The following is a 14,623-nucleotide window of genomic DNA, read 5'->3' on the forward strand; positions in this document are numbered from 1 at the left end:
TGGGGATGCTAAGAGCCTAGGTAATTTCCTACTGTGATAGTCTTCCCCTGACTCTAGCAAATAAGGGAGATGCGACAATGGCTAAGAAACTACAGTGGTACCTCTACTTACGAATAACTCTACTTACGAATGGAGCTCCGTCCGCCATCTTGGATGCAGTTTAGATAGGATTTTTTCTACTTATGAATTTTTAGATAGGGTTGCTTCGACTTACAAATTTTGTCTCCCAATGCATTCCTATGGGATTCGACTTACAATTTTTTTCGACTTACGGATGTGCGTTCGGAATGCATTAAATGTGTAAGTAGAGTTACCACTGTATAATAAGACCAAGGAACAACAAACTTTTTTTTAAGAATAAGGTTGGGACTAGAAAGGACAAAAACCAAAGAGATATATGAAGAAGGCTGGGCAGGCTGCTGAAGGACAAACGCAAGCTGAACAAATGTGACTAAAGTCCACCAAACTCTTTCTAATGTTTAAAAGAACTGCCTATTCATCCAAGAACCTGTCTCACCTCCAGTAGTTTATACAGATCCTCAATGCTTCGCTTTTCTTGCTGTTTTGCTGGGATCTCTGTTTCTTTGAAGTGTATGTACTGGTTATAAAGTGCCTGCAAGAATAAAGAGCAAAGGAGTCACCATGCAGCAAATCACTTTACTCATGGAAGTGGGGGAAATACGCAGCTGCTACTAGCCCTCACAGTGTAGGGGAAAAGGTGTCCCATCCTCACCCACAGAGTATCCCTGAAAAGTGAACAGACAGAAGGCAGAAAGAAATGGCAGGAAACTGGGAGAGATGCTCAGTGCTGCCTGGGTCTTTGTCATTAGTCTCAACAGAGATGCAAGGTGGACCCCAATCCCTGCTTAAATTTCATTTCATTTGGGGAGCTTTAGTGGACCTTGCCAACATCTGGGTTCCAAAGTGATCAACATTATCTGTCTCCTCAACAGACTGGTTAACTGTTTTGCCCTGACTTGGCTCACTCACTTGAGTCATCTGCAGCTAGAAACTTCCTTACAGACTATCAGTTCATCTAGTTCAGAAATCTCTATGCTGACTGGCAGTGACTCTCCAGGGTCACGAACAGGCAGTCTTTCCCAGCCCTACCTGGAGATACTGCTGGGGATTGAACCTGAGACCTTCTGCATACAAAGCAGATGTTCTAATTCATGAGCTATGCCCCCTTCTTTCCAGCCATCTGATCCACAAACACCTAGCATGCTCCTAGTATTTGCTTTCAGATCACTGTAGTCTGCGCTATGTGGACAGGGAGCCTTTTTCAGCCCAAGGGTCGCTTTATAAGATAACCTTATAGTGGACACATGCCACTAGGGGGTTGGTCTAGAAGCAAAAACAGGTGGAGCAACAGGTATAACCTTAACCCTTTGCACAGCAGGCTGGATTCCAGCCATGCAAAAGCCAGGCACACAAACACTCCTCTGTTCTCCACCCAGACAAGGAAGAGGCATTATCATAATCCAAGGGCACATTCCAACCAGGCAGTTGAGGAAGACACACAGATGGCACATGGAAAGTCCCAAGGGCACCTGTCCTACACTAGTAAACACTGTCTACATGAGCAAGAGATTCGCAATGTCAGTTCTGGATCATTCACCAGTGAGAACTTCTCTCCCCAACTGTGACCTCCACACACAATAGAAATTATAAGATTGCTACGGATGACACAGGCTGAGAGGAAGAGAGAATCTCTCTGATCTTTTGGGGCAAAATAAAAAAATTCCTTCAATAGCACCTTAAAGACCAACTAAGTTTTTATTTTGGTATGAGCTTTCGTGTGCATGCACACTTCGTCAGATACACTTGAAACAGAAGCAACCAGACCCTTATATATATGATCTTTGGGGGATTAGTGGTTCTTTGTACCTCAGTCACTAAGCTTATCATTGGAAGTCAGTTCAGGGATTGTATGAACCAAACCTGAGCTATGATTTGTCCCATGTACATACCAATAAATATTCTGATTTAGATTTTGAGGAGAGGGAACAATCATTCAGTGGAGAGCAGAGCGGGGGGCTCACATAAGGAAGCATACAAGACATGGCTAGAGAAAATGGATCTGAAGTTTACCTTGAGCTCTACAGGGTTCTGGGGAAAAGATTTGTCAGACATCATTATCGTGTGCTGCTTGATCCAGGAGATGAGAGAATCTATATGGTTCTGGTATTCTAACCACCTTGTGTCCACTTCCTACAGAAAGAGAGGGAAAGAACAGCCTTTTATGTGGGATAAATGATTATGAAGCAACTGCTCTAAATGAACAGTAGGCAAAATATTACGCCAAATAGGAGAAAGGAAGAGTCATGCAGATGCATGCTTTCCACTGAGTGTCTCAGAATACTGTATCAGTGTAACAGCCAGCTTGCTGCCAGAAATGGTCTCCATCCAATTTGGTATGAGTCAAGGTCTCAGAGCCTGTCTACATATACAGCAGGAACGAGGTTGGAGAATGGCCCACAGCCTTAAAAAGCAGGGTTTATGCAAAGGTCAAGAAGGAATGGGGTTGCCTAGAGATGCCTCAGTGCCAGAGCCACAGAGCCAGAAATCACCCAGCAACAGGGACATCAAGTCCCAGGTCTCTAGGAACAGCCACTCCTGTAGTTTAAAGCTTTGCAAGTCTTTGTCCAGCCTTTTGCAGTAAAAGGACAACCAGCTCCCCTTTTTGTGATGGTTTTTCAGAGGATCCTGATATGAAGGGACAGGATTTTATGCCACCTTCTCAGGGGGAACATCCTCTCCATCTGCTAGGTGTGGCTACCTGATTGGGTTTCTACTGACTTTTTTTTTTAATGGAGCACACTACCAACCTCAACTTTTGTTAATACAAGCCCACCTAGCTTCTGTGTTGTCTGCCTCTGAAGGAACCTGTATGTTTCCCATAAGGATAAAGGACAGACCCAGGTAACAGTGTTTCAACTTACATATGTAGCAGAACAGCCACAGTCAATCTTTTTTTGCTACACAAGGGCCCTCAGTACCTGACACCTAAACAGCAGGTACAGCTTCAGCTGGCGGTCTGCTACTTCACCCCTCACTCCAATTTAACTCTTACAAGATGCAGACTGAGAGGGCTTCACCACCAAATATATGCATTTTTCTCCACCTCTTTCCTTCTTTGTTTACCATCAAGCATGATAAATAGTTCTGGAGAAACTTTTCAAAAGCTTGCACTCAACTTTGTGACATTTTGGTTGGACATATGGTATGGATTTCAGAAGCATTCCTCCCAATACTGTAGAAGCACATTGTCCAAATTTTGATTAGTCAAGGTTCCTGTCCCCCCCCCCTCCTAGCTAATTGCCCACCGGCTCATTCAAGTCAACATATGCACATTGTCCATTTCCTGAGAGCAATTTCCAAAACATTTTGGAGTGGCCCAGTCCAAAAGCCATTCATGTGCCAGGATGGTCCCATCAGAATGAAGAAGAAAAAAAGCAGCAGCAAAGCTTACGGTGGCACTGATGCCTTCTCCTCCCTCTGGGACTTTGGGAAAGGCATCATAAATTGAAGACACATAAGTTATCACAGACTTTTCATCTGGTGAGGGAACATCCACATCTAGAAAAAAGGGGAAAGAATGAAGCAGTCAAATGGGTGAACTGAAAAGAACTGAAGCATAAAAGGTAGCTTTGTATTCCTATTCATAAAAATACATCCCAAGAGCTGAAGTCCAGATTTTCCTGGACTGTACCACTTCAATATTCACATATGTGTATGATTAAAGGTCTCAAAGCTCTACTGTGGAGGAGAGAATACTCCTTCCACAAAGAAAACAAGCTAACCTAGAATAATTCTTCCCTGGCACTGTGATTTTCTGAATGAAGGGAGCCTAATTTAAATTTATTTATTTATAGTTTTAGCTCTGTGCTTTTCCTCTTTGATGCTGCCTTTAGACTGCTAATTGTGCTTTAATCATTTCTATGCTTGTTTTCATATTCTGTAAGCCACTTTGAGCAGCCCTTTTTGAGGCAAAAAGGAGTGTATACATTTTTGCATAAACCACACACACACACACACATCCTGCATGTACACAGAGCAGAGCAGCTAAACACGCAACCCAAGGAAAGCAGCAGCATGCAATTCTGCTGAATGTTTAAATCAACTCCAAGAGAGAGCTTCAGATCTGACATGAATCTTAAGCAGAAGCCTTACTTGATTAATCAGTGCAAATCTATTTATTTATTCAGATCAGTAAAATAAATAGATGCCTAACAGTGTTTCTAGAGGTCCTACATAATTCAATCCTCTCTGCAAGACTTGCATTCATACTTTGTCCTCTTTGCTGTTCCTGAGCCTCCTCTTCCCTCCATTTCTTACCTTCACTCCACTGTAAAAAAATTAGGCTGTGAGCTCCTCTACAGGCAGCTACCTGTACTTTTACTTATGCAACTCCTTAAAAGCACAACATACACAAAACAGTGCTAAACAACAACAATTGTGCCCTATCCTAATCAAGTTTCAACCATTCTGCTTGCCATGGCAAGGGTAACTGTCAAGCATGGCTCACTGTCAAGCATGATCAGCAACAGGTGTTACACCTGACAGAGGTGAGTGAGGATCACCTGGTGGGTGTGCAGCATTCCTTGCCACCTCCCTGGCTCAAATCTGGGAGGAGAGCTGGGGGTTGTTTGGCCGCTGTGCAACCAAGGCGAAACCAATCTAGTAACCCCACACCTGCCCACCAACATGTCATGCTCCAGAGTGGGAAAATACTCTCTTTCCTGTCAACCCTTCCCTCTGATAGGGCATTGTGCTTGTATCTTGAATGCTGTTGGGTGAAAGTACCACAGGCACTTTTGCCTAGCAGCACCCAGTACAGCATACTCCCTTCCCAAGGAAAAGATGGATGGGGGCTTGGAAGGAGATGGACAGGAGGCTGCCGACTACAAGACTGACCAGCAAAAAATGGTAGATTTCCCAGCACCAGCACCCCAAACATTATATTTATTCGTTCAGAAAAGTATCAGAATCAACTGAGTAAACATTAGGCTGGCCATGAAACCATAAGAAGCAGGTCAACATGTGGAGTTTACTCAGAGGCAGCCAGGTTGTATCTGCATTCCATAGTAAAGCATCAACAGAATGCCATTTCTACTGCTCAAAAGTCACTGCATTTGCCCAGCTGACTTGCCCCATCATCACCTTCTGCATCCAGCAACCTGGTGACCCCAAGCCGCTCTGCAATCTCGAAGGCCTGTTCCAGATTATCTCGGCTGCTCTGAATCTGAACTCTTTCCATATCCACTAAATCTGGCCTGCAGGAGACAGGAAAAAAATGTGATTCCACATTTGCAGACTGCTGTCGTCAGAAACTTCTGCTACAGATAACACATTTTAAGTGTATTCAAAATCAGATTTCAGAATTTAAAGTAAGAAATCTCAGTATTTGGGACTCAAACTGCAGAATATGAGCATTTAGCATCTGCACGTGATTTCATTTTAGCTTTAGAAGTTTTACCATTTTTCCAGGTTGCCCTCCTAGATGGGCGGGGAAAATAGACACATACCTGTATCTGTGAATAATAGCATTGAACATCTTTCCATCACTCCAGCAGGATGAGAAGTTGGTGCACTTCACTCCCACATAGCCCGCTGTCACCTTCTGCGTCCATAGAAGGAGCTTTTCTTTGGCGGACATGTCTCCTGACTCGCCACTGATGTAGATGTCAGAGATCTGGAAGAGAAGACCACAGCCTTGAAGCAGTCGCTTCATTTGGCAGAACACCATGTCAGATGCAATGAAACTACTGGGGGGAAAGGGCTGTAGCACAGTGGTAGAGCAACTGCCTTGCCCGCAGAAGGTCCCAGGTTCAATGGCCCATGGCATTTCCAGGTAGAACTAGGAAATGTCCCCAGTCTGAAACCCTGCGGAGCAGCTGACGGTCATTGTAGACCATACTGAGCTAGGTGGACCAAGGGTCTGATGTGATGTAAGGCAGCTTCCATGGCAAGGAAGCACTTTGGAGTGAGAGTGCATGGTCAAGGCAGGATGGCCCTGCTGCATGTCGAGGTAAGCCAGTGGGCTCAGGCAGCCAGATAACCAGCTCACCTTAGGTGCTGAGGAAGGGGCACAAGGGAGAGAGCTGAGCTTTCTGGCTGGTTTAATTCCAGCTCATTGGTTGATCTTATCTTTGTTTTAACTGGTATAAAAGCTTTACATTTCATCTGTCTGTTAATGGATATTATTTTGTCTCGTGAGCTGGCTTGTGGTTCTGGCACAGGCAGAAAAGGGAGATATTTGATGAAGCAGTGGAGGCTAGTGCTTTAGGGTGAATGATGCGCTGGCTCAATAGTCTCAATCTGTCTTTGTCCAGCCCCCACCTGCCAGTCAGTTTCTTCCTCATGGGTCTCAGGGTCACCCCTTGAATAACAACAGGGAGGAAGATGGGGACAAAACTGGAATTCGTTGGCTCTGGCTTCACCTACTATTAACAAATTCAATTAGAGAGTGTAGCAGACAGAAATTTAATCAGAATTGGGAAAAGTTTGGGGATTATTTGAAAAGGCAATGGCCCTCTGTGAAGACTTGGATTTATTTTTAATATCCCGTAGAGATTCAAAAATGGAAAGTGAAGAGAAGTAGTTCGGAAGTACTGTATGAGAGTTTATTAGCCCAGGAGGACGACAAGTGGAAGTCTGTTTAGAGGAGAGTTCTCAAGAAGTTAAAAGAAATTACTTTATTTGATATACTGTATATGATTTATTTTATTTAAGTTATGATTTAGGTATTTATCAGTAAGGCTTTATTATTATTATTGGTATAATTTGTATGTTTTGTTTTGTTTATATTATTTGTATCAATTTTATTTGTATACTTTTAATTTGAATTTCAATAAAGTTTATCCAAAAAAATTTTTTTTTAAGAAGCTTGGCCATAGCTTCACGAGGCTAGCATGTAACACTTGCAGAAACTGAAAGTAGCAGCTATATTATGGCCTAAAAATATTTATTTACCAAAGTATTTTTAAAGCACTTTTCTCCTTGGTTGGTGATGAGGAAGGCCAGCCCTGTGCCAGCCAGCAGTTCAGATAACATCTGTCCACCACTGAGCCACTGCCTGCCAATCAGGGCATTCCCCCTCCTCCATGATGAATGCAGATGGCTTAGCATCCCACCCATCCCCCTTCCAGATTCACAGAAGCAGAAGCAGCCACTGTGCTGTGCATTTCTGTGCAATCAGACAGATTAGAGAGAGAGAGAGAAATGTGCCATTGTGCAGCTGCTGTGGTGCATATTCTTTATACAAACCAGTGTGGATACAGTGTGGATGGAGGTGCTTTAGATATACTTAGGAAACTAAAAGAAGTGGCTAGATTCACTTAAAAGAACCAATTTTGCTTGATGTTTCCATGGCCCTTGCGGACCCCGTGCTTATTTGTTTATTATTATTTTAAGTTATTTAAGTTATTTATAGAGCCCTCTTTTCAAACTACTGTAGTTTCCAAAGCAATTCACACTAACAAAACTGTAAAACAGAGCACTAGAAATACACAGCACTATTAAAAACCACTAGTATCACTAGAATACAGTAATAAAAACAGCACTCAATAATAAAACACTTTCAAGAATATATTTTTTTTTAAAAAAAATAGCTTGTTTCCCCTTAAAAATGGTTCAGTGTTGCACCTCAATACCTGAGAGAGAGCCAAGAGTTGGTCACAAACCTGGATACAGGCTTCCATAGCCTGAAGTGTGCTTGCAAATGTAAAGGTAAAGGGACACCTGAGCCCCTGACTGACTCTGGGGTTGCTGCGCTCATCTCACATTATTGGCCACGGGAGCCGGCGTACCGCTTCAAGGTCATGTGGCCAGCATGACAGAGCCGCTTCTGGCAAACCAGAGCAGCACACGGAAACACCGTTTACCTTCCCGCAGGAGTGGTACCTATTTATCTACGTGCTTTCGAATTGCTAGGTTGGCAGGAGCTGGGACCAAGCAACGGGAGCTAACCCCGTCGCGGGGATTCGAACCGCCAACCTTCTGATCGGCAAGCCCTAGGCTCTGTGGTTTAACCCACAGCGCCACCCGCGTCCCTTGCAAATTCAATGTATGTTAACTCTGTATAATACCTGAACTGAGCAAATCACAGTCATGGCAGTTCCCTCACCTCTCCAGGTTCTCTAGACTGAAGCTAGTCTTGCTTCTACAGTATTTCACTATATTATTTAGTTAAAATATTTATAAACTACCTTTCATCACAATGATCTCAGTGGGGGGCAGGAACAAAATTCCCTTAAACACACCAAATCTATAGCTCCTGAAAACAATAAATACATCAGCCCTAATTACAGAAATGTCTACTTAATTCCAGGTACAAATCAATGATTTTCAACTTCTAGAGCTGGTTCTAAAACGGGAAAGAGAAGTTGGTCCAGCCATACCTTCGTTTGGAGCTGACAGGAACAACTTTATCCTCAAAATGCTTTGCAAATTTGTCATAGCAAGAGACAGAAGGTCCCATCCCCCTCTTCCTTGGGATAGGATCTTTACATTTAATACAAACTCAAAACAACTCTGCTGGACAGCTCCTTAAAGATGCAAAATGAGGCGGCAAAATAAGATTTTCTTGCTGCCCTCACTACCACATGGAAAGCACAGCCATATCCTGTTCTCATTTGTATTTCATCGTTTTTCCTCCATGACTTGCAGAACTTGCACACCAGCCATCGCCCAGCCTGCTGCACTGGCTAATAGTTTCCCAGAAGACCAAAGAGCCTCACAGGCTCTACAGCACTAAGAGCAATCACAAGGATGGCCCTTCCCATCTCATCTTTCCATAGTGGTATCAGGGCCTCAGCAAGACCACCAGCCATGTCCTCCAAAGCATTCAAGAATTCCTCTAATTATCTAATTCTCCAGAAGTGGACCATAATAATGGTCCTGCAGGAAGGATGTGCTGCCACCAAGTCAAGCCAAGCCTCCCCTGCTCTGGCCATGGCAAAAGAATTATTGAACACCCCCTCTTGATAGCAGATCACTCCACACCTGCTCTATAGCGGACCACAGATCAAGCACACACAATACCAAATGCAATAGAGCAGTAATGTATTAAGGCTCACCCATGATGGCCATGAAGCCCTGAACCAAGGTAACCCTTGTGTGAATGTTTAAGTCCCCCAGAAGAATCATCCCTGGTTCTTCAACCCTGAAACTACATCTGCTGGCTCAGATAAAGCTGGATAGATGAGACACCAGCAACACCCACTCTGTCTCTCTGTCCCAATGCCAGGCATAAGCCCTCAAATCCAGGCTCTGGCTGAGCCCCTGGTTTCATGATATGCCTGGTATGTTAACCAGGGTTATGTGTTACCTTTGTACTATGCCTGCACCACATTCATTTAAGAGCAGGGCCTGATATTTTGCTGCCAGTTCCATTGGACGCAGCTAATTCCCCCTTAGAAATTCCTAAGCCAGGGTACCACTAATCCTCAATGCTTCTAACTCTCCTTCAGCAACGAAAGCAGGACTAGGTGGGAAAAGGGATCTGAAGCAAGAAGAGAAGAAGAGTTTGGATTTGATATCCCGCTTTATCACTACCCAAAGGAGTCTCAAAGCGGCAAACATTCTCCTTTCCCTTCCTCCCCCACAACAAACACTCTGTGAGGTAGGTGGGACTGGGAGACTTCAGAGAAGTGTGACTAGCCCAAGGTCACCCAGCAGCTGCATGTGGAGGAGCGGAGACGCGAACCCGGTTCCCTAGATTACGAGTCTACCGCTCTTAACCACTACACCACACTGGCTTTCGCAAGCAGCGAAAAGGCGATTTTCATTTGGTTATCTGCTAGCTAAACCTATGAGGTCTGCTTAAGTCACAACATTTGAGGGCCAAAAGAGGCTTGCTGGCAACACAATGCAGTGGGTGGAAGAGGGAATTGCCTCCAGAGCAGAAAGGGAGCAGTTTAGCAAGAGAGCATGAAATGCTCCCTGGGCCTTTGCCCCATATGCTGCAAGGCTTCCATCAGACCCTACCAATCCCCAGATGCATATTCTTTTTCTGTCTGGGAGCCAAGCCCCATCTTCATCGATGCAGGCGGCTGGAAGAACACTCAGAGGAATGGTGACGGCACAGTGACCCAGTTTCCAATAAAAGGGAGAGAGGGAGAGGGGAGTGGGCTGCCGAATGCTTTTTGCACTTGATGGAACGTGCACACCTTCAGGCATGAGACGAGCGCTGGGAAAGAGGGTGGGGCTCAGCTCTTTCCACGGCGAGCTGGATTGCCACTCCTTAATCAAAGGAACACTTTGTAAGCAGGCAAGAGCTGGCTGAGAGAAGGATGCCAATTTCACAAGATCAACACATCTGTGGGAATGAAATACGTGCCATAATTTAGAATGGTGAGGGCCCTCCCACCACCACTAGTGCAATCTACAGGAGGGCTTGAGGAAGGGAAACAAATTCAGGATATTTAGCATCTGCTAGAAAATTGTCCTTTTTCAAGGGCACACAAATTTTAGCTGGGCTTAGTAACCAGCCAGCAGTTACCTCCACCTCTACCTATGCTTCTACCTCAGGGAGGGCCAGCGTCTCACTTTGGACTTATGAAAGCAGTGAGAATTCTCCAAGGACTTTCAAAGTCCAGCAGGAGGTCAGAGATGAGCCCCCAACCCTCCACTTTACACTGGGGTCAGCACTCACCAGACCAACAGGTACGGTCATCACAGGCAATTCAGCGAGTGCACTTGTGGAACCCTTGCCATCACTGTGACAGTGATAGCATATGAGTTACCAGCCACTGTGTCTGTAAGGAAATGAAGGAGCAAGACCCAGTTCTTGCAGGAGAACCAGGCTCAGACCTGCGGCTTCCTTACCCCGTTTTCACAGTCCTTTCTTCATGGTCTCTTGGCCACTTTGGGCTTTTGCAGCACACAAAAGATCCTGAGGGCCTGTGGGGCTGCGGAATGCATGGAATCATGAGATCTCCTCTGTGTACATGTCAAGTGCCTCTTTTATCCTGAAGGGGGAAGGTCAAAACACCACCGCCACCACTCAGGATTTCTAAGTAAGCAAAACCCATTCAGCACTACATCCCAAAATGACTGGCAGCAACCCAATATCATGTCCCAATTTGTGACAGTCCAGAGATATGTGGAAGAAGAGACACACGCAAGTCATATTGGGGGGAGGTAAAGAATATATTCCTGGATCACCACAGCTCACAGCCAGTTCATACACTGCCTTCACCAACATGCTACCCCTCCAGATGTTTTGGACCACAACTCCCACTGAAGACTGTGGTGGCTGGGGCTGATGAGAGCTGTAGTTCCAGATACCAGGAGGACACTAGCTTGGGGGAAAGTGTTCTGTGGCATGGTGTGAAGCTCCTCAACCAGCCCTGCATACTCCAGAAGGCACAGTAGTAGGACAGCAACACCCACCATGTTCCTTTGTCCCATATGGTTATTTCTGGGTTTAAATAAATAAATAAAAATGTCCAGTAGCACCTGAAAGACCAACCAAGTTTGTTCTGAGTATAAGCTTTCGTGTGCATGCACAATTCTCCAGATCGTATCTGAAGAAGTGTGCATGCACACGAAAGCTTATACCCAGAGCAAACTTAGTTGGTTTCTAAGATGCTACTGGACATTTAAATAAATAAATAAATAAATTTCAACTGCATCAGACCAACATGGCTACCTATCTGAATCTGGGTTTAAATATTATCACAGCAGCATGAGATCCTGCTAGGGGGATTGTGGCGCCACACCACACAGTGTACTAATAGTCTCCAAGGTAGTGTAGCACAGCATAAATATTTTGGAACTCAGGCTGAGGAAATCCAAGTTCAAATCCATACCCAGCCACAAAGCTCAGTTGGTGGTCCTATGAAAATCATATATTTCCTGTCTAGCCGGTCTTATGGGTGACAGGAGTTTCTGTAATCCTGTAACTGGCTGCCCCATGTTCTGAGCCATTGAAATACAGTATAGGTGACAGGCTTCCTTGTGCAGACCCTTCCGAACAGACTGCGACCACAAGGGCTCACCACTGGATCTCCCTGGGCAGGAAGCAGTATAGCCGAGCCTTGCTTGAGCAACAAAGCCTTGCTCTGCTCATGCATCCTTGATCATGCTTTGGTCCTCCTAACTTCTAGCTTGCCTGTCAGTCCTGCCTCACTCACTGGTCCTTACCACTGGCCAGGCTCGTGACTCACCTCAAACCAACACCCACAGCCTAGCCCTGAGCATGGGACAGTTTGGGAAGATAAAATGAGAGAATTGTCACATTCTACTCAGTTCTTTAAAACTCTGCCAAAGAGGCCAATTGTGCCCTGCCAAGCCACTCTACCTGGCCTGCAGGACTGTCTCTGTATCACACCACCTCCCCAAAAACACCTTCTGCCCCCAAGACCATGTCCCTCACCAGCCCTGCTTTGTACCCTTTTTAAAGTGTTTTTGCCTAGCTCGAATGTGCCTTTGAACTCTGGTAATGCCTCTTTGCTTGCCTAGATGCAAGACAGAGAGGGTGTGTGTGTCACATTCGTTGCTCTGTCCTGCCCAGAAGCAAATGTGGACCCAGGTCCCTCCCCCACCCCAGAGGAGACACCTGCAATGTCCTATTTCCACACCTGATCAGCTACAGTGGCATCTTGTCTTGGAAACAAGAGACCAGGAAGATGGCTGGGAATGCAGGCCTCTCTCCCCCTGCTCCACACAGCCAAAGGAAGGCAGCTTTGCCATTTGTATTCTGTGCATCAGCTTCCCTCCTCCTCCGCCCCCCTCTCTCTCCAGACACGGGCATGCTTATCACATAGAAAAGCCCATCTTTTCTAGCTACTGCCTCAGAGATGGCTCTTCTCAGTCAAACGTCTTTCCTCAGAAAGCCTCCCCTCTCACCCCCCTCAAAAGTCTGCCACAGGCCTGAAGGAAAATCAAAGGTCACATGACCATAACACTTACACTGGGGAGACCCCAAATTTCAGACACCTACACTGTGAAACAGCTACTCATGTGATTCAGAAGCAAGTTGGAATGGTTGAACCTGCACTCCCCACTAAAACTAGAGATACCAGGTAACACCAGATTCTGTCACCTGCTTTAGAAGACTAGATGAATCCTCGGGCGTGCAAAGTGCACAAGTATAGGCTGGGCAACAAAAAAACAAATAAAGTCCAAAGGAACCTTCTGCATTACAGCATCATCATTCCACCGTATATTCAGGATCTTAACCAGGGTTAAGCATTATGTCTTCTGCACTTGGCCTTTCTTGCTATAGCAATAGCCTTTCCCAATTTCCACCGAATACGAGTACTACAGTATCCAACTGCCTTATTTCAGAAGCCTTATCTAGCTTCAGGGAGCCTTATTCTCCCAAAGAACAAGCCTTCGGAATGTATTCTTTTTTAAAAATAATAATTTTGATAGGTAGCTGTATTTTGGTCCATGTATTGTTTTGGGAAGTGTGAATTAGGTAGATTTGCTCTAAAATCCTAACAAAACTGATTTTTCTCCCCATCCCTATTCTGGACTATAGCTCCCATCAGCCCCAGCCGAGCAGTACCAGGTTGGCCAAGGCCTATGAAGCCTCATTTCACCAAAGACCATGGTGAAGCATTTGTGACGGAATTAAGTGACACTCAGCTGATCACCCTCCTAGGCACCACTGTTGAGCTAAAATAAAATTAGACAGACATAAAATGTTGCTGAGCCCTGGGATATTTCCACAATGTTTTGGAATAACAGCAACCTCAGCCAGATAGCAGATATAATATACAGAGGCAGCGTCTGGTTAACCTGGCTTGACATTCACCGTCAGCTCCCTTCGCCAACCCTCCTCCAGCCCCCCAGCCTTTTCATGCCAATTCAGATTGGAGTATCATGATAATTTAATGGCTGCCCTTGCGCCTCTCTAACAAGCTTCAAAGACATCTTCCAGAGTGGTGCTGCTTACTGAGGGGCGGGGCACCTCCTCAGCAGAAGAGTCTGCCCTTGGAATTATTCAAGAAAGGAAGGAAGGCTTAAAGGAATTGATGGTGAGAAAAGAACTGAGAACACACATTTGGCAGTTTGCAAATGCTAGATTAAAAAAATAAAATAAAACCTTGAGTGGGGGAAAGATTATAAAGGTATTTAGTAAGAGAATGATGCTCTTCCCCTAGGAAGGCAAAAAAAGCTGCCACTCCCAGGGAATCAATAGAATGTCCCCATCTCAGCACAGCAAAATATGAACCAAACACACCTTAAAACTAGGACTCCAGACCTCCAGATGGGAGGAGGGAGCCTTCAATGGTCTACAATAGATCTATCTTCCAAGCTTTCTCTACAAAAAACCCCACCATTATCTGCTGTGAGGGTTTTCCACAAGACAGGGGTGAAACTAGCCTTTATTTCACCTGGGTCAAAGACCCAATTTGGCACTCCCCTACACACATTTGCACCCATTTTCAGCTTTGTATTCTTGTTATAAAAAAGTGTACCTAGACGCTCCGTGGTTGCGCCCATAACCTATGTTTAAGGTGCCATTTAGCTCCTAGCCTTCATATCTGTTTCTAACACTGCCCACACATGCATATGCACATACACAGGGGGGGAGGGGCAGGGAGCTTCAATGGCGTCCCTACGGAGGTTTCACCTGGGACAAAAAAACCTGGCTCCCCTCCCCCCA

At 45.2% G+C, this 14,623-nt stretch overlaps 1 protein-coding gene across 18 annotated transcripts in view; it reads right to left on the reverse strand.

Annotated features, from left to right (window-relative positions):
- The window catches only part of MACF1 (microtubule actin crosslinking factor 1), a 291,507-nt gene that overhangs the window by 162,901 nt on the left and 113,983 nt on the right, over positions 1–14,623 (reverse strand). For 17 of the 18 annotated variants that reach the window (XM_060275855.1, XM_060275856.1, XM_060275857.1 and 14 more), the window contains 5 exons: positions 5,529–5,695; positions 5,164–5,276; positions 3,473–3,579; positions 2,092–2,211; positions 518–613 (listed from right to left, as the gene is read on the reverse strand). In XM_060275855.1, the coding sequence (XP_060131838.1) occupies positions 518–613; positions 2,092–2,211; positions 3,473–3,579; positions 5,164–5,276; positions 5,529–5,695 (603 nt within the window). Of the gene's footprint in view, positions 1–517; positions 614–2,091; positions 2,212–3,472; positions 3,580–5,163; positions 5,277–5,528; positions 5,696–14,623 lie in introns of those variants that run through there. The other variant, XM_060275858.1, reaches the window with a different exon arrangement.

The sequence above is a fragment of the Zootoca vivipara genome, chromosome 6 (assembly GCF_963506605.1).
Source record: "Zootoca vivipara chromosome 6, rZooViv1.1, whole genome shotgun sequence".
NCBI classification, from domain to species: Eukaryota; Metazoa; Chordata; class Lepidosauria; order Squamata; family Lacertidae; genus Zootoca; species Zootoca vivipara.